Genomic DNA, 13,167 nt, shown 5'->3' on the forward strand with positions numbered 1-13,167 from the left:
CTATCGGACATGAGATGCAGCTTGGCTGTTTGGCTGCAACCAGGAGGCTTTTATTGCAGCTCTAGGAAAACTTGCTCTAGGAACCTCCATGTTCAGATAACTACCAATGGGGAACACCAGACTATATGCTTAAGTGTCTGTCTCTAGTAACTAGGAGTTTGCAAATTGGAAGGGAATTGTCATTAGAACACAAGTTGAGGTGGGAAGTGTTCAGGGGTAAGGGGCTAGTGTGCATCTGTGGTCAGTGAAACTCCTTTGACCCTTGATATCGCAATACCAGAAGACCAGGAGGTCAGGCATCGATGAAAAAGAACACTGAGCATCGTCACACAAACGTCTTGCTGCTATGCAAGCAACTACTGAGGGAGACAGAGAATGGAGACTGGAACCAAATAGACAAAGAGAGAGCAGAATGGCATTCTAAGGCACCAGCAAAAATGGTACAGGAGAGAATTTAGAAGGAGATGCATTTGTCAAAGTGTCAGCGTCAGAATACCATGATGGGATTACTAATGGAGGACTTTCCTAGTCCTTCTGAGCTTCAGGTGAGGTGGCTACACAAATCCCAGAACACTGCAAGGCTTGCTGGTCTCCCCATTTCCTGCCTATGCGTGATGCATATGTCTTGCATGGTCACTAAATACATAATGCTGTTCTCAGAAATGTAATTTTCGTGCCTCTGAAAATGATCACCTGCTCCTCTCTTTCCTCTGGGAACTCTCTGTCGATACATAACCGCATTTATGCTGAGACAGGCAACACTCACTCCATCGCGCCTTTGTTCATGGTATTTTGGGTATTGCAGCCATACTGTCATAAACTGAAATGGCTTGAGGTTACCATCAAGGACTGGGAGAAGACTTCTTTATACCTTCAGAGGCACAACAGCAGGCTACAAGAGACCCATCGCACTAAATACATGCTGAACGGCCTTGTTCACTTTTGCCATCAAGAATGATTCACATCGCTGTCAGAACCATCACTTCATCGAACTCTAGATTGGGAATTAAGGGCCAGATGTACGAAGCCAATTTGCGATCGCAAATGCTGAAATTCGCAGAATTTCAGTCTTTGCGATTGCAAATTAGTAGTGTGCAATACAGCACACAAAAACCCCCTTGCAAAATAAGGAATCGCAAAATTTAAGATTCCCATTTTGCGATTGGATTTAAGGAATCTCAAATTGTGATTCCGTAAATGCAATATAAGAAGCACATAAGAAAGTGCGATTTGGCCTTAAGGAATCGCAAATTACCACCAACTTCAAGTTGGTGATAATTTGCGATTTCCCTTAAAAAAACACTTTTTTGCTTTCTTAAAAGTGCCATGTGGCACACATTCATGCCCTTAGGGCATGTATGTGGGCCAGATAAGCACAATGGACATTTCTGAGGTTCAACAGGGTGTCCCTCTGGAACCCTTGCACCCTTGAAATTGCACACGCAATTTGCGAGTACCTATTGGGTACTCGCAAATTGCGTGCGCAATTCCTATTAATTTCTATGCGCCTCAAGGACCATAGGAATGAATGGGAAGGTATTCCTTGATTGTGAATCGCAATTTGCAATTTGCAATTAAGGAATATTAAGGAATCACAAAAAAAATTGTGATTCCTACCTACAATGCACTTTGCGAGTCCTTAATAGCGATTCCCTAAAAATCGCTATTAAGGATTCGCAAAACTGCTTTTACCTACATCTGGCCCTAAATGCTGTCTACCACCAGTTAACTTGCTTCTATAAAATTCGCCTACTCACCCAAAATGGAATTGTGTTGAATTTGCTAACGATGGAAACTTGTATACACAAAGTGTCAAAAAATATGATTTCAGGATGCAAGAGATCAACTGGTCCTCTGCTTTGCTTCAGGAAATCGTAGGTGGCTCTTGGAATCGCCTGGGCCCTCGCGAGATTGCAGCTAATTCTCTAACAGGGATTGTCATGTCTGACTTGTACTCATTCTCCTGGAGACTCAAGCAGGACAACTTAATCAGCTATGAGAAAATAGAAAATTCTTTTCAGAATAACGCTGCTTTCATAGTGCAGACACAGTAGTTATTCTCCAGGAATCATTTGCGATGAATAGTAAATCCCTAATGTTTAAGATAAATTGGGTTTTGCCATTGCAGACGATGCAGACGTGATAGCTGTTTGCTATTTAATTTATAATTAGTAGCACATTTCCAGAGAATAAAGAGGTGACAGAATTAATTTTTAGGGCTACCGTTAGCTAAATCCTATTGATATTAATAGAGGTTCCAGACACTCCTCTTTATCTATTAGTCTGTTGTTGTGTCGTTCTAATTTTTCTTCTGCCCACCACAATATACAGTAGAGGGCACTGGGTGAGACCGCTACAGCCACTGGCTAAATCCACTGTGAGTTACAGCATTTTGCGCTTTCACATGGAGCACTTTCACCCCCAGTTCCATTCAGAGCCAGGGACTACTATTACAATGTAATCTTTTTGAGACCAAAGAATACTTGTGTTTTTAGCCAATGATTATATTTTTATAACGGTGAAGGTCAAGCAGATCCCCAACTGTAAAGTTTTACAAAAAACAAAATAATGCAAGACCTATGGGCGTTGGCAATGTTTTTCCCATTGGAAAGGTTGTTAATTTGGTAGCTTCATATAGTCTTAACAAGAAGTGGTTAAATTGTCTGTGGGCAGCAGAGACCCTTGTGGGCTTAGTGTATGCACACTGTTTTAGGAAGCTTGTACAATTTAACACTATCGTAAACATAGTTCCACGCTTTAGGTGACATCTGATTTGGTACTTTGGTATGCCCTGTAAGTGCAATATAATTTCCACACAAACTGCAAATTTCAACTCTCAAATGACCCAAAAATTCTGGACCATTGGGGTTTTCCCAAAATGGTTCAGCCAAGAGTTATATAGTTCTACACGGATTACTCCTTTTACAGATCACTGACAGAATATTAGAAGCAGAAATATTGTGTGGACATAATATTGTGTTAAATATATTGAGGGCCAAAATCTCTATGAGGTAAGTGCAAAAAGGTAAGTATAGATTTACTATTCTCAACTCCACTGTCTATGCACCTTGAAGATATATATAGCATATGTGTCCTCGATATGCTTGATATGATATTTTGGTTCATAATATTTCTGTTTTCTGATATTCTATCTAAATTCTCCTCTCACTGAATGTTGTTAGTGTTTGGTACAATTGGTTATCTGCTGCATCGCTGTATAAGTTTACCACAGTAATATAGGAAGTTGAAGAGATCCCATTCGCCACTCAGCATAGTGCTTGACCCTATGCTATGAAATCACCATTTGTTAAACCTCTTGGCCGCTCTTCCTTTCTATACTTCTGATTAATCTGAAACCTATTTGTCTTTATGTTTCAGGACCAGCTATAAACTATCTCATGGGTCCAAGATTTCTGGTATATGTAAGCTGTGCACTTTCTATATGGGTGAGTATTGTTCTTGAGCTATAGTACTTTCTTTTAATAATTATGGGTTTGAGATCACGTGAAACACATTTGAGGAGCGCTGGGGTGTTCACAATAGTCACTATGTCACTACAATAGCTTTGAATTATGTATTTTCAGCAAATTACATTATAACCTAACATGTAAAAAAGACTCCCAAAATGCCTACATTAAAAAGAACCATTAGCAAAGGCAATATATCTGGCTTTAACATTCGTACACATGCAAACACAGGTATGCACAAATACTATTTGCATGTGTTTGCACATTAAAGCCAGCATATAGGCTTTGAAATGCTGGTGGTACGTGGACAGTCATTGTCCGTAGGTAAATTATATCTAGCATTTGGTGACCCTCTTTCCAATAACAACATGGTTTTTTAAGACCAATTTTGCAATAATGCACCATCCTGAGTAGATTTCTTGTGCGCCCGTCAGCGTCCCCTGAGGGGGCCGGGACCGAGCATGCTGCCGGTTTTGACATGGAGCCTCTTAAAACGATTAGTTATGGCAGGAACTTTCTGTTAGACATTAACAAACACTTGGTCCGCAAACCTTACCTCGCTGTGACGGGGAATAATCTTCACCAGAGATGTAAAGACTGTAACTGGACTGTCTGCCCTTCTCTCTGTGAGCATATTGTTATCAAGGATCCAAATTCCTCCAGCTTTAGTTCAGAGGTCTCAGAGACTTGCCTGAAGGCTTTTTTACTGAATGTTCGTTCCTTAAAGAAACATGAATTTGAAATTTATGATTTGTTAGCTGATTCTTCCCCAGACTTGGTGTTCCTTACAGAAACTTGGCTAACGGACACCTCTAATTCCACTATAGCCAATGCAGTTCCCCAAGGTTACCAGATGATGTGGAAAGATCGCCCTGTGGGGAGAGGTGGTGGATTAGCCGTAATATATACGAGTTCCATGTGCGGTATTCCTTTAGATAACTCGAAATAGAGAGGGCTGAGAGCCTGGGTTTCCTCCTAACGATCTCTGCACATCAATCCATGACAGGAATTGGTATTTATCGTCCCCCCGGACCAGCAAAGAGGTTTCTAGATTCCATCAGCCCTATTACTTCCCCTATTGCGGCTAAATACAGCCACTGCGTGGTTCTCAGGGACTTTAATATCCATATGGATAAGCCACTTGATCCTGATTCCACGAGACTACGCAAATCATTCGACATTCTGAATTTTACTCCCTATGTTCATCTCCCCACCCATGATAGAAGGCACCTTCTGGATCAGGTCTTTTCTTCTAACCCGATTTATGTTGACACCCCCGTGCCTTAACTTGGTCCTATCATCATTTGATCGTATTTAAAATCAGTTGCGTCAATGTTAGATCCCAATGTTTAGAGAAAGCTAGGACGAGCCACAGTTCCAGGCCATTCCATCTGATGACCACGGAGGGGATTCAGTGTGCCTTGAGGCACCATCCAATTCCTTTAAATGGCAACTTGGAACATGATGTTCAGACCTTAGAAGGTTGGCTTTGTTGCCAGGCATCAGAACTGACCCCCCTCCCTTAGGACTGCTAAGACCACCTGTGATTCTGCTCCTTGGTACACGGAAGCCCTAAGGGTCAGCAAGAGTACCTGTAAACATCTTGAAAGAGAGTGGCGGAGGAACTACAGTTCCTCTGACAAATCACTCTATAAACTGGCTCTGAAAAAAACACTATAAAAAAGTTTGCGAGGAAATTAACATTTTTCTAGTGACAAAAATTGACTCTGCACCCAACAAAAGTAAATCCCTTTTTAACATTGTAAAAAGTTTCTCCTCCCCCTGTCGCCCGTTTGTTCCTTCAAGCGATTGGACTGAGCGTATGGCCTGTTTCTTTTTATAACATTTTTTAAATCATCCAGGATACTTTCTCAGTCCTGCTGCCTAACCAGGAGGATGTCGGAGAATCTCTCTTAGATGTGCATCCCCACCCTACCATTTCACTTACCGAGTTCCCTGTGATTTCCCAGGAGCAATCCCTGGTGCTTCTGAAATCTTTGAAATCTGGACCCCCCCCCCCCCGCCCTCTGACCCTTGCCCGCCAAAGTCCTGTCTGCTTTAGCGGACGTGATTAATCCCATAGTGAACCCAATTTTGAACACTGCCCTGTGGGAAGGGTCAATGCCACAAGCATGGAAACATGTCAAAATCCTTCCGCTACTAAAGAAACCTTCAGCTGACCCTGAGGTAGCCAGTAACTTCCGGCCTATCTCACTCCTACCTTTCTTTTCTAAGGTGGCAGGGAAATATGCTAATGGAGTTTTAACTAATTTTCTGGAAACCAATCATTTGTTGCACCCTAGCCAGTCAGGTTTCAGAGCTAATTTTAGCACTGAAACAGCTTTGCTATAGGTGGCTGAAACAATCCAAGCTACCCTGGACAGAGGTGGTAATGCAGTCCTGGTTTTATTGGATCTCTCTGCAGCGTTTGATACGGTACCCCACAATAGATTACTGTAAAGACTCAGGGAGAGCGGTATTGGTGGCACAGTATTGAGATGGTTTACATTCTTTCTGGCCAACCACTCCCAAACCATCTGGTCTTCTCCTTTTGCTTCAGAGATCCCTCCTTTGAATGTGGGTGTCCCTCGGGGCTCCATATTGAGCCCTACACTATTTAATTTGTACACAGCCCCACTTGCCCCTCTTGCCGAGGAATCTGGGGTCAAAATAGTGTCTTACATTGATGACACCCAGTTATTGTTCACATGTGAGAAGGGCGCTGATTTCAATGGCACTCTTATCAATTCCTGTCTTTCAAAAGTTTTCTCCTGGTTTAGTCACAATCATTTAAAATGCAACTCTGAGAAATCTCAGATTATCTTTTTCGGGCCACGTCCCCCTGAAGCTTGGCATACATGGTGGCCACAAGACATGTCCCCCTGGTGTCATCTGTCTCCACCGTAAAAAACCTAAGAATCAAGTTAGATGCAACCCTCTCTATGAAAGCTCAAGTTCAGACTGTAGCTGGGGTCTGTTTTGGACTATTAAGAATGCTGCACAATTTTCTTCCCTTGCTTTCCATCCCTTATAGGAAAACTGTTGTCCAGGCCTTAGTAGTCTCCAAACTGGATTATGTGAATTCCTTGTATCTCGGCCTCCCGGACTTTCTCCTGGGCCGACTTCAAGTGATTCAGAATGCAGCGGCCAGATTGGGTCCAGATCCCATACCTCTCAGCTTCTGCCCTCACTGCACTGGCTACCGGTGCGGAAAAGAATACACTTCAAGGCCCTGGTCCTGGTTTTTAAAGCTTTCCACAAGATTGGAGCACCCTACCCTAGGGACAGATTTCAACCCTATCTTCCCCTGCGCACTCTGAGATCTTCTTCCCAACTGCTGATTACCGTCCCGAAGGTTCAATTTTCTGGGTAGGGACAGATCTTTTCATGCTGTGGCCTCTAGGTTGTTGAATAGCCTACCTTTCGCCATCGGACAGAGCCCCAACCTCCTCATTTTCAGAAAAAGTCTGAAAACGTGGCTCTTCCAGCTGTGAAGTTTAGAGTTGTGGTTGTGCATGGTTTGATGGTATGTGGTCTACGCGTTTTGCTCTAGCGCCGGGACACTCCTGGGAGTAGCTGTGCGCTATACAAATATAGATTAACATAACAACACAACATAACATATTGAGTTGATGCTGACTGGCACAGAATGGATAAAGCACAGTACAGGTTCAGCCCACCATAATGTAAAACTCAACATACATCAGAACTGCCTGGTTTGTATGTCCCGAAAATCATTATATGAGACCACTAAACACTCTAGGTACTAAATAGGAACACACAGTCTACCTTACGGAAATGCTGGTTTGGCTGCACAATCAGTGGCCCACTTGCCTGGTTGCTTGCTGTGTTATGCTTCCACTGTTGACTTACTATGTGTTTGTGTAAACATTAACTGCCTTTGCCTGTGCTACACTTGCACCGTGTATGTCTTTGTGTGTGAAGAAAGCTTGCATTGCTTTTGTATGTGCAGTACTTGTGCCATCTGCTGTAGTGAAAAACAAAAAAAGAATTATTTTCTGCATACAGCACATGTAGGAGAAAAAGAATGTAACTTGTGATGATTCAGTGACCTTTTCAGATGCAAAATAGTCCCTCATACATTGTAATGCATGGTCTCCTTAGGAGAAGGAATGAGATGCCAAACTGCAAATAGCATTAGGTGAGAGAGAAATATTGCTTTGGGTGGAGTCAAAGCCCACTCTATGAAAAAGTTAATGAATTGCTAATTATTACGTCTTACCGACAGTTGTGCCTTCATGGCAAACCATGTGAATAATCAGAACTTGGTCATATCAATGAAAAATGGATCTTAAAAAATGCCTTGGAAGATATGTTGTTGTTTAGATCAAGGTGGCCCATATTTCAGAGTGCAGAATGTTTGAACAAAAAGCTTGCCTAATACATTTCACTTGTGTGAAGCCCGGAATTATTCAAAAGCAAATAATTCAATGAGTGTTGAATAGGTTAACATCAGGAGGTGTAAGCATGCCTGTATTACAGCGAATAGATAACGAGGATTCTAGATGATGTGACTATTTGCCAACCAAACATTGTAGGAAAAAGAATAGTCAAAATACTTGGCCACCTGTGGTGCTGACTTCCATTATCGGCTGAAGTAGCTAGTGCAGCGGGATGGTACAAGCAAGGTGAGCGCATCACACAATAGCCTGGTTTGAGCTAGTGCTCCACATTTCGTGAACACGCAGTACCTGAGAGGAGGACCCATGGCAATCTTCCTACCTGTTGGTTGAGCTGCCCACGGAGTGCCTGAGAGGAGGAGCCATGGCCATCCACCTCCCTGTTGGTTGAGCTGCCCACGCAGTGCCTTTGAAGTGGACCCAGGGCCCTCTACCTCACTGTTGGTTGAGCTGCCCACGGAGTGCCTGAGAGGAGGATCCATGGCCATCTACCTCCCTGTTGGTTGAGCTGCCCACGCAGTGCCTTTGAAGTGGACCCATGGCCCTCCACCTCCCTGTTGGTTGAGCTGCCCACGCAGTGCCTTTGAAGTGGACCCATGGCCCTCTACCTCCCTGTTGGTTGAGCTGCCCACGGAGTGCCTGAGAGGAGGAGCCATGGCCCTCTACCTCCCTGTTGGTTGAGCTGCCCACGGAGTGCCTGAGAGGAGGAGCCATGGCCATCTACCTCCCTGTTGGTTGAGCTGCCCACGCAGTGCCTTTGAAGTGGACCCATGGCCCTCTACCTCCCTGTTGGTTGAGCTGCCCACAGAGTGCCTGAGAGGAGGAGCCATGGCCATCTACCTCCCTGTTGGTTGAGCTGCCCACGCAGTGCCTTTGAAGTGGACCCATGGCCATCTACCTCCCTGTTGATTGAGCTGCCCACTGAGTGCCTGAGAGGAGGATCGATGGTCATCTAACCTCACTGTTGATTGAGCTGACCAAAACTGTCACTGAGAACTCCAGTAATTGTATCTAGAGCAAACCTCAATCACCCTGTGCTCATCTCACAAGAAGTTTAGGGTTGTGAAACTTGTTAACAAACCCTACGGCAGATATTCTACAGCATACCACATCAGGATGGTACGTCACCTCAGGGCTATAGATAGAAAGCAAAAATGGGAGCAATGGGTGCTTTATTTTTGGATCCTGGTAAAAGCTCCAGTTGATTCATGGAAATAGATTATAATACATTTTTCGTCTTTTCTATTTTTCTAACTTATCACTAAAACATCAGTTTAGTATGGCTGTTTACATAAAGTCTGTGTGTTTTTATATATAATTCCCAAAACCCACTGAAAAACATGACGGGTGGTAGGAAGCATGCTGCCTAAACTCCCTCAGACCCTTCCCCTCCTCGGTGCCTTAAAGTAACAACTTTGCAACTTAATAGAAGAAGAAGGGAGCGGCAGCAGGGGCTTCAGGCAGAGGAGCTCGGCCGATCCGACAAACATCTATCTACGCGCAGCATCTTTTAGAAGACTTCTGAGCATGCAGCGAACTCCTGTCTCGGCTAATAAACCCCCCAACCAGAGTACTCGAGCCGATCGTGACATTTTGAATCTGCCTCCTCTGTCTTTGCTTAATTGTTTCGTGCATAACGAGATACATAGTTTCAATTGCCTTTCCACAGCCGGAAATGTGAATAGATGAAGCCTTGCTACCGTGTAGCAAAGCTCGGTTTGGTGAGCAAACTAATACGAATAGCAGAATCCGAAATGGTCCAAATTTGCATTTAGAGTTTGGCGGAGGGGTTAGTCTGTCCCAACCTGAAAGAGGATGTGGCCTCAAGGTCAGAGCTGCTTACTTTGAAGTGGAAGAACAAGGTTTGAGTATCAGTGTCAGCTCAACATTCTGTGATTCTGTGTAAATCATGAATCCTCCCGTACCTAAAAAAAAAGATAATAATAAGGAATGTGACCTTGTCTAATGCAACTGGTTCTCATGTCAAGCGCTCTAGTACCTTTAGGTTGAGTCGCGCTATATAAAAACTGAATACATAAATACATAAATAACTGTAAGTTGGCAATTGTGTCCACATTGGCAGGTGTCCTTTTATCCAATACCATTGTCTTTAAAAAGAGGCATATATTTCAGACTTTTCTTCGTAAAAACAGTTACCGCTCCGTTGCATATTAAAAAAATGGGAAAGAGTTCAAATTGCATTTTCTGATCACGCTACGCATTGCTACTGTCTACTAATTGCCTTCTTATATCACATATATTCATTACCTCATCGTACCTCCCTCGCTTCCCTTCCTTACACAATGAGGCATCCTTGCCTCACCAGACACCCATACCCAAGTGATTTATCACGTGAGAACTATAAATAGTCCCCAGTCCCCATACACCTCCTGCTGTTTTTTCTTGTCTCACCATTGTGAGACGCGCGTCCCACGCGCTGGCCGTTTCTGCGGAGCTGCGTTCATTCTTCACGTTCTGAGGGCTTCGCCCTCGCTTTATGCTGCCTGCTGGGTCTGGCGTTGCCGGCCTGGAGTACGCGAGCCTTCCTTGTTGCGTTCTAATCTAGGACCCTGATTGATACTGTGACCTTATGCCCCTATTCGGCTATAAATCCATTTATTCCCTATATTGGCATAACCGTTCAAGTGCAATATTCAGAAACTCGTCTCTGGCCTGACACGAACAGAGCCACATTCCAGAATAGCTTTCTCTGCCACTTCCTTTGCAACCAATTAGTGCAATGACATAGCAGAAGTTACTATCTGAGATTCCTAGATTAACACTCCGAGTTCTTCAACAAGATAAAAACTCAGCAACCTGGAAATCCCCGCTTGCTGTGTTTTGATTAGTAATAGAACTCTAATGAGCACTGATAGACGATCACTTCCTAGTGACATCTTTATCGACGTCTTATGTCCAAAAACTTACGTCAAACAAGGCACCTTTCAGGTATAAATATTACCAACGTTGCCTTAAGCAAACGCTGCCTCAATGCCATCGCTGTCTGCTGTTTGCTGCTGTGTTGCTGAAGCTGATGCTGCCAGCTATCTCGTTGCTGCTGAAGAAGCTGTCATGCTGATGATACCATAGCTGCTATCGCTAATGCTATCGCTGCTAACTAGCGAACGATGGTGTGGTGAACTTAGGAGCTGGACAGCCGTCCCCTGCAAGAGCCCAGCAGATGCAAGCTGCCCGCGGACGCTGCCCCTCCTCCTCCTCCTCGACGCGCTGAGAAGAGACGCTGTCTTTCTCCTGCAGATAAATCCAGCTCCGGCGTTTCTAGTCTACCCTTGCGGGTGACTGGGATATCGACCCCCTGAAGGAGATACCAGACCTCCATCATTCTATTCCAGAGGTATGGTGTTGACTAAACCCTTAGAGAGAATTCTTGAAGCAAATCTTGGCAAAACCAACTTAAACTAAAGCTACTTACTTACTCCCCTCCCAAGTATTAGGCTTAGGTCAGGTACACTGGGGTAGGCGTAGTTAGAAGCACCAGTTGAGTATTTTAGCCTAATGTATATATGAATGTATATATGTTTTATTCATTTTAAACCATTGTATGGCTAAGAAACCATATCAATGCTTTTACAGTATTATTTCGCAATACTTATCTTACTGTATGTACTTTTTATAATAACAAGTCTTGCAATTGTGGCAATTCATTTCTCTTGTACGAGAAGAAAGACTGTTCAATAAATGTTACCCTTTATTGACAACGCCCGTCTCTCTATTCTCTACATATTGTGAAAGTAAACTGCACAACCACTGACTGAGTAAAATAACTGTCTATTGTTTCACATGACCCTAGAGATTGACTCTTGATCTGAGGAGCAAAGTTGTCATATTGCACGGTTGTTGGAAAACTGAATCCCTTCTTGGCTGTGCCAGGGAAGCTGATCACTTCCTATTTCAGTCAAGAAAGTTTCCAGTGACCTCTGAGCTAGTTGGTAACAACCCCAATTAAGTTTAACATAGTCAGTGGAGGCCTGGAAGATCCGCACTTCTACGTGGATACTACTGTTTATGTTATTCTAATGCGCAGGGCCTATTGGGAAAATAGGAACTACACTACATGGCGCCCAACGTTTGGTAAGGCGATAAACTAACGCAAGACGTTAGAGTAACTCAGTCGTGCATATTTCACACGGACCCCTTTCTCCCGTAAATACTCCAATAGACGTCTGGAGTGGGTGAAAGGTTAAAATCCGCCCGAACTCAGTAGGAAGAGATTCCTATGTAAAGCTCTGGTTTATTCAACGTTGAAGGATACAGTGTTCCAAAATATTGTGCACCTAATCTTTGTCTCCTTGGAGACCTACTCTGCAAACCTTGCATTTATACAATGCCAGGAGAAAATGGAACCACTGAGGCTGCAGCAGATGCGACTCAGCAGGGTCCCGACGACACGGTACCGGGTGCAATAATCATCCCGGCACATTTAAGAAAATCTATAACGTTAAAACTTATAGAAAACGGACTGACACCACAAGGTGGTACAGTAATTTTCGTGATAGAGGCACACGAATATCGGCAGACAGAGGTATTCTATTCATGGATAAACTTTCCAGCGGCAAACGCTAGAACAAAAGAGTTTCACTATTACAAAATAGAGAAACCACCGGAAGAGTACGCTCCTTTCGAGGAGACTGAAATCCCACTAAAATTCCAAGAGCACCTGCTCTGGTTTAATGGCGCCCTAAAACATAATGATCATATTACCAGGCTCGGTCCACTAGGTAGACCAGGAGCAACGTGGCCGGTTCTAGCCAGCTACACACCACACCCGGACATTGCAAATATGTCTAGAGAAGAGCTGTTAGTACAGCTAAAAACATTAATTAAAATACATAGGCAATTAGTCCAATATGTAATGCGGACTGCAACAGTCCAACCAGCTGTTAATGTACCACAGCTGACCCCTCATCAGGGGAACACTAATAAAATTACACCACAGAACATACAGTCATGTCTTGGAATAACACCCGTAAAACGGGAACAAATTCCTTTCTGGTTAGTACAGAAAATCACTCAAATAGAGGCAGTATTTCCGGATACTCCCCCTATTGAGAAACACAGAATCTTGACCATCTGCCTTCCTATGGGAATCGCACCACACGTGGATGACTGCGACACTTGGGGTACAGTCTTTGCTTCCATTTACACAAAAACACATGGTGTTCCGTCTATGGTGGTAATACCGGATGTGCTAAAACAGATTCAAAATGAATACGGTCCAGAGCCTGCTTTAACTCTTGGTATGAAATTACTGAAAGATT

General features: G+C 43.6%; 1 protein-coding gene across 1 annotated transcript in view; it reads left to right on the forward strand.

The window, feature by feature from the left end:
* Positions 1 to 685: 685 nt before the first annotated feature.
* LOC147688866 (ferroportin-like) overlaps positions 686 to 13,167 on the forward strand; it is a 230,718-nt gene continuing 218,236 nt past the window's right edge. Inside the window, exons 1-2 of the mRNA XM_086939832.1 lie at positions 686 to 755; positions 3,379 to 3,446. Coding sequence (XP_086795958.1) covers positions 686 to 755; positions 3,379 to 3,446 — 138 coding nt within the window. The remainder of the gene's footprint in view (positions 756 to 3,378; positions 3,447 to 13,167) is intronic.

This window comes from Lissotriton vulgaris, chromosome 10 (assembly GCF_964263255.1).
Source record: "Lissotriton vulgaris chromosome 10, aLisVul1.2, whole genome shotgun sequence".
NCBI lineage: Eukaryota > Metazoa > Chordata > Amphibia > Caudata > Salamandridae > Lissotriton > Lissotriton vulgaris.